Here is a 15811-nt window from a genome sequence, read left to right as displayed (position 1 = left end):
CCTTCTCTGGACTTCTGTCTCCTGCCAGTGCATGCGGAGTTGCTGCTGAGGTGGTCCCATGTCCATGGCCTCCGAAGTTTCTGTGAGCTCTTTCATCAGTGCAGCCCCACACTTGCCCAGCAAAGGGTTAAGCTCTTGGCGCCAGCTCCGCACAGCAACCCCCCTCCTTTTCACAAACACTTGTAGGGAATCCGGCTGGGCGCTTCCTGTGAGGAGGAGGCAAGGCCAGGCCTCAGCTGCAGGGGCGGGGAGAAGTGAGGAGCGATGCTTGTCTGTGAGCTGAGGCAGTTCTGGCTGGCAGAGCAGTCTGGAGGCGGTCCAGGGTGCTGTGGAGGCAGGGGACTCCCCAGTTTTGAAACAAAGACCTCGTGGGCAGCTCCCCTGAGCCCAGGCCGACAGGATGGTGGTGTAGTCCGAGTGAGGTAAGGAGCTGAGCCAGGAGGAGGGCCAGGGGGAAGGCCGCCTTCCCACTGGATGGGCCAGTCATAGACCCCTGGCCGTCAGCCCAGCCCAGCCAGGAAGTTACAGCTGCCACCCCTGTCCAGCTCTGGGAGCCCAGCCCCCTGGCCAGAGTGGACTCCGGGATGCTAGTGTCCAGTTTCAGCTCTGATTTGGTGTGCTTGGTGAACTCAGACCAGTGTTGATCCCTCTCGGTGGCCAAGGTGGGCTTATCTCAGGGCCAGTTAGTGCTTGGGTTGCTGAGGGTCCCTGAATATGTGCGGGAGTGAGGAGCAGGCCAGGAGACAACACACATAATGTCAGGGACAGAGTCTGGGTGTTCTGGGGTCCATGGGGTCAGTTTGGACCTAAAGTAGGGCAAGATAAGAGTCAGTACAAGCCTGGCCCCTGTTCTCTTCATCCCTGCCTGCCTGAGAGAGTCAGGGACAGGCTGGGAACATCCACAGTGGGTGTCTCTGCCTCCTGCAGTCCAGAGGCCACTCCTAGTGAAAAACTGGCCCATGCCCTGCCCCTGAGCCACACTGGCTTTGGAGGCTTACTGCCTAGGCCTTTAGAAGGGCCCAGTAGCTTGATCTGGAGGTCTCCCGCCCATCCTCTTGCTTCCTACATGTCTGACTGCTTTGGTTTAATAGCCAATCTGAACTTCCTGGTTGTGAGGCCTCCTTAGGTGTCTGCCTTAGTTTCTTCCTTGGAGTGAAGTTAAGGTAGAGATGCCCTGGCTGTCCTTGGCATAGGGCTTTTGAGGGCCAAGGCTGCTGAAGGCTGTGTAGCCTTACTAGGGGAGGCTCAGTGGCCCAACCTTAGTGAGCCTTAGTTACAGAGGGGCTGGCCCTCCTGGGGCAGAACATAGCTTCCTCTGCTGCGGGTGACAGCGGCCACCGCCTCACTGCCTGCGTGTGGCACTCAATGACCAGGCCCTCAGCTCTCCTTGAAGTTCAACCTGTATTTTCAGGCCCCCCTGCCTTTGTCTGTGCTGTTCCTCTGTCCCGAATGCCCTTTCGCATTCCCCCCTAGATGTGCTTGGTCTGTTAGAACTGTCCCCCAAACTTCCTTCTTCAGTGGCTTTTCTGGATTATGTCCTTTTTGGCCGGCAGGATCTAGGCAAGTTTACTCTTTTCTGTATCCTAGGGCACGAGAGCCTCCATGGTTCATCTCAGGCCAGTGTGCTCACCCTAGCAGGGTGACGGGTACAGTAGTAGCTGGGCTAGGTGGCCTCCTCTCCCCTTTACGGAGAGGAGTAGTCAGCCAGCCACAATGCCTCAAGTGGCAGTCACACCAGGACTGGCTTCTGCTTGCCCGATGCTCAGTCTACTACCTGGTTGCAGCTTCATCTCTTCCTGAGGTTGGCACTGTTGGCACTGGTGTATGTTTGTTGATTGACTACCTGACTGTCTGGTCCCAGACTCCATGGCACTGAGAGCCATGGCTTGTACAAAAGACTGGGGTCTTTCTCAGGAAACGCTCACAGGCTGAGGCGCCTGAGGAATGGGTGCAAAACTGTAGCCACAGACTGCTGCTGCCTGTGGCATGCAGACTCCGCTGAGCACAGTGAGGTTTCTGCCCTGAGTCATTGCAGAAAACAGGCTGTTCCTCTTTTTGCATGCAGAGGTCTCTGTGATTGGTCAGGTTGCTCTGCGGTGGACTGAGGGGGTGAAAAATAACCTTTCAAAAGTCAGAAAATCACACGCCACAGCCCTTCCTCAGCAGAGACGTCAGGAGGAGGCAAGATGTGGCTGCACCCTTCTGTCCGCCTGTGTGTTCACACTGGGAACCAGAAGCTGGGAGAAGCCCTGTTGCAGACCTGGTTTAAGGATTCTGAGCCACTGTCCCGGGGCTACTGAGCCATGATCCTGCAGACGTAGACTGAGTGCTTAGACAATTCTCATGCTCTCTCAAGCTATGCCAGAATTACAGGTGCGTGCAGTACTGCACTCAGCTGTTATGTGGGTTCAGGTCATTAGGGTTAAACACAGTATTTGGCCTTGCAGAACCATCTCCCCAGCCTCAACTTAAGAACTTTTCTATTCATCCCTTTAAAGGTTACATTTAATTGTTACACACGTGTGTGCTTGTGCACGTATGTAGAGGTCACAGCACTTTTGAGAGTCAGCTCTTCTCTATCATGAGGGTCAAAGAGATGGAACTCGGGTGCTCAGTGTTGGCAGAAGTCCCTTTGGCTGCTGAGCCATCTCCCCAGCTCTTGATGGCGTCATTTTAAACTATTATTTCTAGGACGTACAGTCCATTGACTATGCAGATATACCGATCAACGGATACCTCGAGGTAGAGGTGTGCAGATTTTACTGTTGGGGATATGTGGTTACAAAACCAGATGAAGCCAACGAAGAGAGCCTGGCCAGGGCTGACCTCTTGTCCTTTCTGACCAGGTGACCCTGGCTGTGTACTGTGCTCTGAGCCATGTCTTACCCGAGATGGGAAGCAGGAGATGTGGGGTTCTACAGGAACTGGGACAGAGAGGAGTGCTGGCTGAGGGGCAGGCAGAGAAGCCAGAGTCACAACTCAGGGAGGGTTGGCCCTTGTCACTGCTGGCCTTTGTGAAGCCAGCCTTTCCCACGCAGCCCCAATCTCTGGGGAACTCAGTCTAGAATAGCTGCCTGATGACTTTCCCTAACTACGTACTAAAGGCAGGGTCCAAGAGCCCCAGAAGCTCCAGGGCCACTCTGATTCCCAGTCCAAAGGCTGGGGGCTACGCTGGCTTGGAGAAGCCATGCTGCTACCAAGAGGCTGGCCTCCACCCCGGTCCAGTTTTCATTCTTGTGGTGCTCTGGGCAAGGCCCCTTCCTGTCTGGGCCTCAACTTCCCTTGCTTTATATAAACCAAGTGTGGACAGTCTGGGTTGTTTGAGAACTGGGGGGCTGGCAGCTCCTAGGTCCAGGGCCTTTGTCCCGAGGCTGAGTTTCGTGGGCTCAACACAATGATTAACACAGGAAATACCAGTAAGTGTTAGAGATGGAGAGTGAGGGAGCAAAGAGACCCTTCCCACAGCCCCTGTGACAAAGAGGGCCTTCTCCACTGCCTGAGAGTCACATGAGGCTACAAATGGTGTCATGAGAGGTTTTTTGGGTTTGGCCTCCCCACTGTCCAGCGCTCCCTGTTGCCAGTTACAGGACCCCTGGCCTACAGAACTCCAGTTTCTCTTTTTGAGGCAAAATTCATATAACATGACACCAACCGCTCAGAAGCACCTAGCGTAACCACACAGTTGCGTCTTGTCTCTATGTTCACAGAATTTTCCTCACCCACGAAGGAAGAAGCCCTATGCCCCCTGAGCAGCTAGGGTCCCTCTCCTCTCCCCAGCATCACTGTGGCGGCCACCACTTGGTCCCCTTCCTCTCTCCTCGGACTCAGACACGGGATTCTTGTGTCTGGTTTTCACAGCATAGCACTTCAGTGGTTTGTCTACATTGTCATGCTTGTTGGGACTTCATTCCTTTTCCTGCTGTAATTCCATCCCTTTCTGCAGCTGAAGAATACTCTGTTGGGTGTAGAGACCACAAATTGCTTCTCCATGTAGATGGACAGATGCCTGAGTGTTGAGTGGGGTTGCTGGGACATGCGTGGAGCTGTGTTTGCATGCATGCCTGCTTTCAATTAGTCTGGGCATTGGAATCGGCTCCCCACTCCCCACTTAGGAAACCACGTGGTGTCTTCCCTGGCTTCCAGGGCATCTGTCACTCCTCACCTGGACAGTGACTGTTTGCTAATCTGCGCATGTCCTCCCTCGGGCAGTCAGTGCTCTAAGCAGACCTCTGCCTGGTGCCTACAGACAGAGATGCACAGTGATAGAAGCTGGCATCTAGGGGACGCTTGCACAGTGTGCTGACTGTGCCCTGAGGAAGAGGAATTCTCACCTCACTGATGACAAATGAGGACAGTGAGTTACCCAAGGTCACAGGCAGAGGGTTACCTGCCTCTGAGGATGCTGGATGGATGATGGAAGACCCTGAGGACTGACTTTATTCATTGGTTGTGTCCTCAACAGGCCACAGGCAGGATGGCTGCTGCTGAGAGGAGCCCCCTGTGACTTGGACCACCAGCTGCAGCTCTGTCTCTTGAAGATGAAGTGGCCCAGGTGAAGCTAGGCCAGGCCCCATGGCCGGCTCAGGGACAGAGGCACACTGGGCTGGGCCAAGCCTGGGGCAAGAACCCCGGAGGCAGCGCTGGGCTTGGGCTGAGGAAAAAGACGCAGAGGGAGGCAGTGACCAGGGCTGGGGAAACGAGCAGTCCCTTCTGAAAGCCCCCAGCCCTGAGCTCCTGGAAGACTTCCGCCAAGCACAGGAGCACCCGCCACCCCTGGAGTGGGCCCCAGACACGCAGGAATCTGAAGAGTCTTCTGGAGAAGGTGAGGTAAACTCTATCCAGCCGTGGTAATATGTTCCCCAAAGAGTACACCTGCTAGCATAGGCAGGGAAACTAGGGTATCTTTGCAGCCCTTACTTAAATTCTATTTTTTAACATTTAGATTGCATAATAATACCGAGCATTTTGGAAATGTAAGCAAGTAAGAGGTAAATTTAAAAACTTCATTATTCCACCCTTCCTGGTGAGATGGCTTTTCAGTGTGGGAGTGTTTATATGAATATGCAAATGTATTTTGGAGTACTCTGCTGTCTCTTGCTTTGTTGTTATCTCAATAACTAGGCCCTTATTTTGCCCGTTCTCCCAGCATTCTACCACAAGTCTCTCCTAGGACCTGCATGGACTGGGGCTCTCCCATAATCCTTTGGGCCGATTTCTCTTGCCCTGCAGGATACAGCTTCTGGTTTGTGCGGTGGTGAATACCACAGAAGAGAATGCCATCCAACCCTCTTTGCTTACTTACCACCGTCCTGGCTTGGGTAACTTGAATTGCTGGGCTCAGGGCTTAGGCTTGGTCTAAGGATTCTTCTGAACCCTAGTCAGCGGAGGAAATGTTGGCATTCTTCATCTGCTAAAAGGCTATGCTCCCATTGCCAAGAGGCCTGTTTGGAGGAGCTTCTCAGCTTCTTCCATGCAAGTCCGCTCTCCTCCCTAGCCTTGGTTTCCCCACCTGTGAAATGGGCATGATGACAGCATTGGGAACAGTGATGTCTTGACATGTGGTGGCTCCTCTGCTGGATTGTGAATAGGATATGCCCGCATTGGATTCCCTTAAATCCCTGGAACCCTCAGACCATAGAGAAACCACTGTGCCTGCCACAGCTATCCACTTGAGAGCTGTTTTCTTGCTTTTTTTTTGTCTTGTTTTGTGTGTGTATATGTTACTACAAATTGAGTCTTGAGCCTTCTATAAACCTTGCAAATGCTCCAAGGCTGAACTATATTCCTGGCCTCTAAAAAAGAGTATATTTTTGAGATGCAATAATTTCTGAGGGCACAAAGACAGATGTTTAAAACAATAGGCAGAGGTGCCTCTTCCTAAGAGATACTTGGTATGATGTAACAGCTACTTCCCTCCCTCCACTCTTCGTAAGCAAGTGGAACAAGCCTCACATTTAAATTAGCCTACCAAGGGTCAGTGACTTGTTCATGGTTCCAGGCAGGGACCAGAAGAGCATAGAGTGAGTGCGGTCCCTGTGTGGCCTCTGGCAGCAGACCCTTGCTTGAGTTCCAGGTTCAGGACTGCTCTGAAACAGCTTTGGATGTGCTGCTGTAAAACAGAGTGACTGGGTAAATACAGTTTTGAGTAGCTAAGAGATATGCAGTGTCAAGAGAAAGGGGGAAGAGCACTATGGACCAACAAGTCTTCCACCTCCTTTTAGAACAGTCTGTAGTGTTATGTAGTGTGTCTCATGAAAAGCTGGATTATCCCAGTCAGACTAGGTAGGTACGCAACAAACATGACTGCCTTCAGGATTTATGTATGTATGTATGTATGTATGTATGATGGCTGGGTGATAGATGGATAAGTGAATGCCTTAAAGGATGGGTAGGTGGATGGATGCTTGAAAGGATCAATGGACTGATGGATAGGTAGATGGATGGATGGATGGATGGATGGATGGATGGATGGATGGATGTGAGGATGGATGGATGGATGGATGTGAGGATGTATGTATGTATGTGAGGATGGATGGATGTGAGAATGGATGGATGTTTGGATGGATGGATGGATGGATGGATGTTTGGGTGGATGGATGGATGGATGTTTGGATGGATGGATGTTTGGATGGATGGATGGATGTTTGGGTGGATGGATGGATGGATGTTTGGATGGATGGATGTTTGGATGGATGGATGGATGGATGGATGGATGGATGGATGGATGTTTGGATGGATGGATGGATGGATGGATGGATGGAAGGATGGATGGATGGATGGATGGGTGGATGGATGGATGGATGGATGGATGTTTGGATGGATGGATGTTTGGATGGATGGATGGATGGATGGATGTTTGGATGTGAGGATGGATGGATGTGAGGATGGATGGATGTGAGGATGGATGGATGGATGTTTGGATGGATGGATGGATGGGTGTATGGATGGATGTTTGGATGGATGGATGTTTGGATGGATGGATGGATGGGTGGATGGATGGATGTTTGGATGGATGGATGTTTGGATGGATGGATGGATGGATGGATGGATGGATGTGAGGATGGATGGATGGATGTTTGGATGGATGGATGGACAGACGGACGGATGGATGGATGGCAGGGTGACAGGCTGCATGGATGGTTAGGTGAATGCTGTACCTACTACATAATAATTACAACAGCTACTACTCCTTGGAATCTGTGCACAGCTTTATCTTTCCCCTTCTTCCTACTTTGTCAAGGAACAGTACTGAGCACCTGCTCTTCAAATGCAATAGCGCACAAAAGCAGCCAATGCCCCTGGCCTTGGGAAACTCGCAGAGTTCTGGCAACCGATGTTAACAAAATACTCCCCAAACTGAACAAACAGCTGTCACTGCAGTCAGGGTTATGATGCAGAGGGCTCCAGGCCTGTGAGAGCCTGCAGAGGGAGAAGTGACCTTATCCGTGAGCTTCTGAACTTCCCTGGTAAGGTTAAGATTGAGATTCAGCCTGAAGAACCAATAGCTCACAAAATAAAGGAAGGAGACAGGACCCTAATGGAGGATGAACACAAGCACAGTACTTTTCAGGGTCAGCGGGGTTACAGCAGGAACCCCAGGACCCCAGAAAAGGCTCTGCTTTGTGCTGGGAACAATAGAGAGAAGTGATGTGATTCCAGGGGGCGGAACGGGGCCCGAGGAGGAGATGGTTAAGTGGTTATTGCATCTATCAATGTATAAAAGACATTGGCATAAGTACAGTTATGAAGACAGGAGTCTGCAGAAATCTCTGTCGGAGGTAAATGGGACAGGACAGGAGAGAGTCTGGATCAGTGGCTAAGGAGAGAAAACGACTAAGGTGCCTCCAGGCTCTGCCTTACCCGGCTATATGGGATGGTGTTGCCATTTCTGGAAAAAGGCTTGAGTTTGGTGGACCTTTGAGATGACCAAGGGAAGAGTCACATAAGTACCTGGCTGTGTGGAATGTGTCAGGTTCTCGCCATCCACACATCATGAGGTTATGAAGTGACACAGAGCCAAGACATGCTCAGCAATGAATGACTTATCTTTGCAGAGACTGAAGCTGAGGATGTGAGCAGCCCAGAGGATTCCACTTTGCCTCCTCCCTGGCTCTCCAGACACAATCCACAGCTGGACCTGTCTGAAGAGGAACTGTATGCGGACCCTGAAAGACCTGAGGTGGAGTTATCTGAAGACAGTTGCTCGGAGCTGGAGTGTGAAGACCCAGGAGATTCCAGCCCTGTGGCTCCAGAGCAGGGGCCAGCTGGAGGCTGGGCGGCTTCTATCAAGCAAGGCAGTAAACACAGACCTTCTGAGCGCCCCACAGCCCATCCATCTGTTGAACACAGCCATGTAAAGTCCTGGAGCAGTGGGACTGTGAGTCTCGGTCAGCCTAGTGACAACCTTGATTCTACCTGGGAAGGAGACACTGATGTCCCCCAACCTGACACGCTGGCCAAAGCCCCGTCACAAAGTCCATGCCATAACCTCCCTCAGCCAGATGACAGGAACAGAGATGGCGTTTCTCTGGCAACACCCACGGAATTCCAGGACTCCTTAGCAGCACTGGCCCGGAATCCTCCGTGCTCTGCAGGCACATGGGGGCGAGAAACCACCAGCCTGCCCAGCCCTCGGCCTGAGGACCGAACCTGGAAGAGAACTAAGTCCTCACCGAAGGCACTGCCTTCTCGATTTACTGGCTCTATGAGCCCCCCGAGTGCTCGGCGTGGGGCAGTAAAGAAAGCTGTGTCACAGCACAGTCAGGGAGTCACTCTGGCTGACCACTCTTCCTCAGATGCCCCCAAGTATGGCCGGGGGCGCCTAAACTACCCACTCCCTGACTTCTCCAAGGTGGGACCCCGGGTGAAGTTTCCCAAAGATGAGAACTACCGACCTCCCAAGTCCAGAAACAAGAACAGGCAACAAGGTCCTACCAGACCCCTAATCTTCAAGTCACCAGCTGAAATTGTTCGAGATGTACTGATGAGCAGTGGAGACAGATCCCTGGCCAACGACCCTTCTCTTGCCCACTCCATCACCAGGGTGCCCCAGGAGTTCCAGACACCCGAACAAGCCACTGAGCTGGTTCATCAGCTGCAGGTAAGCAAGACTCTTGTTCCTGTGTCACCCAGGTACCTTGTTTTAGTAGGGAAGCTTTGGCAGAGCAGTAGAGAGATTGGGCATGGGACTCATTCAGCGGAGTGCTTGCCTCACATGCACCTCATCCCAGCACCTCAGAAGAGGGTGTGGTGGTGCATGTCATCCACCAAGAAGAAGCAGGAGGATCAGTTGTTCAAGGCCATCCTTAGCTACTTAGCAATATCAAGGTCTGTGCTAGCTTGGACTAGAGACCTTGTCTCAAAGCAACAGAGCAGTGAGAATGTCCATGCCTTATTCAACCACCGTTATGAAAAAATATAACATTCTGGAAGGAAAACGGTCTAGTGGATACCCTCCTCCCTACCCTGCAACATCTACATAAAGCAGCTCCCGGGATCCTTTTCCATCAATGCCCAACTTCTTCCCACCACTCCCACAACCCCAGCTGAATTAAGCAAAATCCCAGGTATCCAGTCACTTTGTATTTTATTGTTGTGTTTAACTCTAAGAACTTTACTCACACGGTTGCATGCAGAGGCAGAAACAGGTCCTCTACACACTTAGTGCCTTGTTCTTTCAGTCTGGTAGTGTAGACAGAGGTTTCTGTCCCGCCCAGTCCCACAGCTGTTCAGTCCTAAAGAAACACACAGAGACCTACATTAATTATAAACTGGTTGGCCTATTATCTCAGGCTTCTTATTAACTAAGTGCTACATCTTAATCCATAATTCTTGTCTGCGTTAACTGCATGGCTTTGTACCTTTTAACGCTGAGGCATTCTCATCTTGCTTCTTCTGTGTCTGGGTGACGACCACAGACTGAGCCTTTCCTCTTCCTAGAATTTTCCTGTTCTGGTTGCCCTGCCTATATTTCCTGCATGGCTACTGGCCAATCAACATTTTATTAAACCAATACAATTGACAAATTTTTATAGGGTACATGACCATTGTCGCATAGCACTAATATCTCCCCCCCTTTTTTTTCCCAAAACAAGAACTCCTCTGAATCTAATCTCCTTTGTTTCAAACATCCAAGATCTATTTTTGGGGAATGTGGGCCTGGTTGGGGATGCTGATAATCTTATGAGGGACCTAGAAAATTTAGAATTATGGTCAAGTCCTAACTGGAATATTCTGTGAGGCTTGATCATGTCAGCCAACAGTCTTGAGGCTGTTTTAGATGTAGAACTCCAACAGAGGTCCTCTGAAATGTTGAATCATCTGGACTATCCACTTCTATCAGAGATTTTTTTCAGAGGGTCTTCCTTGATCAAACCTGATTTTTTCTTAGCCCAGAAGGAACCCATAGCCTCTTATTTCCTGTGGAAACATAAGCAAAACCTCTTCTCCGAAGTCACATATCTTTTGACTTAAATTTTGAAGTCAAGGCATTTTCAAAATGCATTTCAAACAGCTGTCTTTTAGCAGCTGTTGCTCCATCCTTAGCCGTCAAATAATTCAAAGACAACACAATGACATACAGTACCCAGACTCGCTGTGTATTTTCCATCTTTACATGGCTTTATTTTAAAATATATTTCTTTTATTTTTAAATTTTGGTTTTTTGAGAAAGGATTTCTCTGTATAACTTTGGTTGTCCTGGAACTCACTCTGTAGACCAGGATGCCCTTGAACTCACAGAGATCCACCTGCCTCTGCCTCCCAAGTGCTGGGATTAAAGGTGTGTGCCACCACACCCAACTACTCTCTTTATTTCATATTTTTTAAAGGACTTTATCCTTTTTCTCTTCTCTCCCAAACCTACATAAATTTTTTAAACACACGTAAATTGTTTAGAGGTTGTTTTGTTTGTCTGAATCTATCTTTACTGTATATATCTCTTTTTCTGACTACATGAGTCTTTAATTTGCTAAGTGATATGGCTAGGATTAAAGCTGTGGCTTTGATGGCTTGATCCACCCCATTCCTTAGCTTTCTGAGAGTCTAGCTTCCTGGCAGAAGTACTGTCCAGAGCCAAGTTTATTGCCACAACTCTATGGAGTTTCAAGGTTCCTGCTACCACCAAGAAGCATGCTGTTGGCTATTCATAAACACCATTGAAGTACTTGGTGTTGGGGCCTCTTAAAAGAGCTGCAGGTTTTTGCAGCTAAAGCTGAGTCAAGAAACCTCTCTTAAATGAGATGTATTTGCTTCTACCAAACAGAATCCACCCGAGAAAATGTTGCTACCAAGAAGCTATGCTTAACCATGTTCTTTTGTGGCTAGAATTCCTTTCCAAGCTCTCTCAGGTTTTATGTGGATGTAGTTGTTCATGTTGGTGCCATTTGTTGACAGAGGTCTTTGTCCTGCCCAGTCCCACAGCCTTTCAGTCTCAAAGAGACACAAAGAGGCCTACATTAATTATAAACTGGTTGGCCTATTTTTCTTATTAACTAACTCTTACATCTTACAATAGCCCATAATTTTTGTCTGTGTTAGCCACGTGGCTTTGTGCCTTTTTATCAGTGAGGCATTCTCATCTTGTTCCTCTGTGTCTGGGTGACACCTGCAGATTGAGGCTTTCATCTTCCCAGAATTCTCCTGTTCTGGTTTCCTCACCTATACTTCCTGCCTGGCTACTGGCCAATCAGCGTTTTATTAAACCAATACAAGTGAAAAATATTTACAAGGTACAAGGCCATTGTCCCACAGCATGCTAGAGTCAGATAAGGCTCATGTGCCCTTCAAGTCTCTGCAATTCTCTTTGCACGTCTCCTTTCCAGTTCTCCTTTCTGAATCTCTTCTGTCTCCCCCCCTTCCCCGATCTCTTCCTTCTAGATGATTGTCATGGATCAGGCCCTCCCTGTAGTCATCTTACACCTGCTGTGACACATGCCCTATGTCAGGGGACCTTTCATGTCTTCCCTTTACCCTGACTATTGGTATGATCAGAACTCGGGGCTTGAGGTTGTAGTCTCCTGTGTACTCCTGCCCCCACTGGACCATGAGGTATAGGTCAGAAAATGTCATCAGATCCCATTCAGTTGAAGCTGTAGATGGCTATGAACAGCAAGTGCCCCTAACCACTGAACCATCTCTCCAGCCTTCCTCTTTTTCCCTTTCTTTCCTCCCGTCCTCCCTCTTGTATACTTAGAGAAGTTGAAATCCATCCGACATCTTCCTATGTCACTCTTCACTGTGTTTTGTTAGTGAAGATAGAGCTCATAATTCAGTTAAGTTGGCAGGCCGGTGAGCCCATAGGTTCTGCTGTCTCCTCCCCCAAGCTGTAGACATGCGTCCCCATACTTGGCTTTGTTTGCTTTGTTTTCTGAGACAAGATCTCTTTATATAACTCTGACTATCGTGGGACTCACAGAGATCCTCCTGCCTCTGCCTCCCATGGCTAGGATTAAAGCCATGAGGCACCATGCCAGGCTTCACGCTCAATTCTGCTACAGGTGCTGACATCTAAGCTCAGGTCCTCAAGCTTGCACAGCAGTGCACAACAGGCTCTTCACCCTCTGAACCAGCCCCACACCCTGAATCTGACCTTTAACAACTTATTTTCAGGGGCTTCTCTTGCATCACAGGCAACAAACAGCATCTTCTTTGTGTTTTCCCCACAGTGAGTTGCTTTAATAACACTTCGGTTTTGTGTAAAGCCAGTGGTCCTGAGTAGATAAGAACTACGATTAATTATTTTTCTGTCCTTTGTGTGTGCACATGTTCATGTGTGTGTGGATGCTTGCATATGGAGGCCAGCATGCAGCCCTAAGCATCTCCCTAGTTCTCTACCTTTCTTGTTTTTGGGGGGCAGGGTGGTCAAGGTCTCACTTTTACCTGGTGCTCGCCAATTCAGTAGGCTGGCTGGCCAGAGAGTTCCAAACCCCCACCTGGTTCTGCCTCCACAAATGAGTGCCCCCACACCTGACATGACTTGAGTTTTGGGGATGGAACCCGGGGATGCATGTGTGGATTGGGATGCCTGTTCCTTTTCTCTACAGGAGGACTATCACAAGCTCCTTACCAAGTACGCGGAGGCTGAGAACACTATCGACCAGCTTCGCCTCGGGGCCAAGGTAGCGGCTGGAGTGGGCTGAGCAGGGGTTGGGGAGCCAAGAGCTGGGGTCCTTCAGGAGATGGTCTACCCTAGAGTCTTAGAGACAGGTAACTGGTTCTTGCATTCTGAGACTCTGTATTAAAGGACCCCAGTCCTTAAACTACCACTGGGCCTTTAGGTGACCTTGGCATAACCGAGCCATCCCTGGGCTCGCTCTCTCTCACTGTTACTGCATGGCAGAGTGATGGAGGCTGGTGTAGCCAGGAATGTCACCAGATGCTGTCTCCTTCTCTGTGACTTTGGGTATGACTACCTGGGCTCACGCCTAGCCCCATTCCTCATTGGCTGGGTGACTTTCAGGTGATGGCTATGCCTGTTTAAGCTCAAGGCTGTAGCCAGGACTTTCTGCTCCATCTTTGGTGCCCTGTTCTTCCTGAATCACACTTTCACCTTTCCCCTATGTCTCCCTGACAAAAATAAGCCTCCTCCTTGTATCCAGCTGGAACTGAGTACCCACGCATGGCAGGTGGAATGTCCTGAAAACCAGCATGCCTCCCACCCTGGCCTGTCTCCAGAGGAGGCTGAGAACCCTCTATGGGGACCTTCCTCTTTCTGGGGTGAGGCAGGAAGTGGGCCAATTGTGGCCTCTTGAGCTTCCTGCTTTCCTCATACCCCCCGCTTTCTCAAGCAGGCAGCACAGAGCAGGCAGGCTAGCTATCGGACAGAGATTCAGGGCCTTTCCTGCTCTGGTTGTCCCCCTAGAATGAGAGCACCCCAGTATCCTACAGAATGCTCCCTACCCTAGGCCCCCTGTCAAGTCTTCAGTCACTCCTGCGGAACACAGGTGAAGGCAACCACAGTAAGAAGGAGACCTGTGTCTGTTGTAGGACCAGAGTCTCTGTCCCTACACATGTGGCCCTGCCAGATGCAGGAGGGACCCTGCTCACCTGGTCTCCTGGGACATATGTTGGGTTGTGATCAGATATCTTCAGGTGCCCCAGAGCTCTGAGCAAAGGGGGTGTCAGGAACAAGGCTGGGGCGGGCTGCGTAGAGCGCTCACAGAGTCAGCTGTAGGAGAGGCTGAATGGTTCAGCACCCCCTCCCTCAGCTGCTCTTTGGGCCCAAGAGAAGAGTGAGTTCTGTTAGGTGGTTGCACTGAAACTGGCCCATAATTTCCCTTCAGCCTCACTGCTACCCCAGGAGGGATGGTCCCAGCCAGCAGGAGAGAACAGGGCCAAGGCCCACAGATGCCCCCATTTTGAGCCCCATGTTCTCTACCAGAAGGTATCCTGCTCAAAACCCACGTCAGGGAGCCTGGCTCCCGCGGATTTCCTGCCTCTCACAAGGATCTGTGAACATGACTTCTCCAGGACGTCCCCAATCCTTTCAGTTAGAGCCCATGGTGATGCAGGAGAGACAAGGCCCAACTAAGAGGGAGCCAGACTGGAATTTACCTGATGCCTAGGCTAGCTCTGTGCTGAGTAACTGGGGACCGCAGTCCAGTGCAACAGAGACCAACATTGGCAGAACCAGAGTCCAGGCTCAGACTAAGGGGGTCCGCTTTGGTTTCCTCCGTTTGCAGACACAAGGCTAAGACAGGAAAGTCCCACAGCAAGTGTGAGACACAAAGGTGGAATGCACTCTGATCTGCTCATGCCAGATGGTGTTATTTTCTGAGGTCTGGGAAGCCTCAAACCCTGGCACGGTGTGTGGGACAGGTCCACAGCCAGGCAGGCCATGGGATAGAAAGAGCCGCCAGTGGTTCTGCTGACTGCTATCTTAAGTCATTTACAGCTGGGCTCAGAGAGGTTAAGCAACTTGTCCAGGGTCTCACAACCCAAGCCAGGGGTGTGCACTTACTCTGCCAAAACCAAGCCAACACTTACTCAATTTGCAGCCAGAAAAGCTGGCCAGGGAAAACCAAGCATCTATGGAACCAGGAGCTAGGGGACCAGAATGAGTTAGGGGTCATGGGTGAGTTTTATTCTCCTTGCTGACTGGAGTCTGCGATGGTGTCACCATTTGCTATCTTGTTGCTGCTTCTCCCCAGTTCCTATCTCCCCACCCCCGAGCTGTAGGGGGTGTGAAACAGTCGAGGAGACAGAAACCACCCCAGCAGGAATTGGGGGATGACGTTACCACTTTCCTGAAAGGATTTCTGGATACAGGAGCTCAGGCTGGGATGCAGTGTGGAGAAGGGGGCTTCTGTGCTCAGAGGAGTTAAAGCATTCCTTCCCCCTCCCCTCTTGCCTCACTCATAAAGCTCATTACCATTTGAAAGGCTTGCAGACCCCATCTGTGCCCAGAATACTCATTTATTTAACCCTACGTTTCCCAAACTCTCTGGTCCACCCTGCACAGAGTCCTGAGGGCTTCAGAGTATCACCACAGGGCCCACTGTGCCTAGGAAGGTCGTTCACAATTGGGACAGGCTCATGCAGCTCAGCAGTGACTAAGTCCCCTCCCTATTCCTCACTTCCTCTGGAAAGTTCAACAGGGCTCTGCTTCCCCTGTTTTCATCCTCTGGATCTGAAAGCTGCCAGGTTTGCCTGGCTCCCCAGGTGGGGCCTTGGCACAGTGGGCAGGAAACTCAAGAGGGTGTGGCCTCCCATGGGATTTGGGTCACCTCAGGAAGAAGGGTGCTAATGTGGAGCCCCCCACAGGCAGAGCTGAGCAGATGGCACAGAGGATTATGAAAATCCAGCTTTGTTC

At 50.5% G+C, this 15811-nt stretch overlaps 1 protein-coding gene across 1 annotated transcript in view; it reads left to right on the top strand.

Moving 5' to 3' along the window:
* The first annotated feature begins 234 nt into the window (after positions 1-234).
* The window catches only part of Akna (AT-hook transcription factor), a 43542-nt gene continuing 27965 nt past the window's right edge, over positions 235-15811 (top strand). The window contains exons 1-4 of the mRNA XM_075944559.1: positions 235-422; positions 4463-4822; positions 8055-9100; positions 13044-13118. Coding sequence (XP_075800674.1) covers positions 4573-4822; positions 8055-9100; positions 13044-13118 — 1371 coding nt within the window. The 5' untranslated portion in view covers positions 235-422; positions 4463-4572. The remainder of the gene's footprint in view (positions 423-4462; positions 4823-8054; positions 9101-13043; positions 13119-15811) is intronic.

This window comes from Microtus pennsylvanicus, chromosome 13 (genome assembly GCF_037038515.1).
Source record: "Microtus pennsylvanicus isolate mMicPen1 chromosome 13, mMicPen1.hap1, whole genome shotgun sequence".
Classification (NCBI taxonomy): Eukaryota; Metazoa; Chordata; class Mammalia; order Rodentia; family Cricetidae; genus Microtus; species Microtus pennsylvanicus.
The sequence above is the reverse complement of the archived record's forward strand: the minus strand, read 5'-3'. Positions and strand labels throughout refer to the sequence as shown.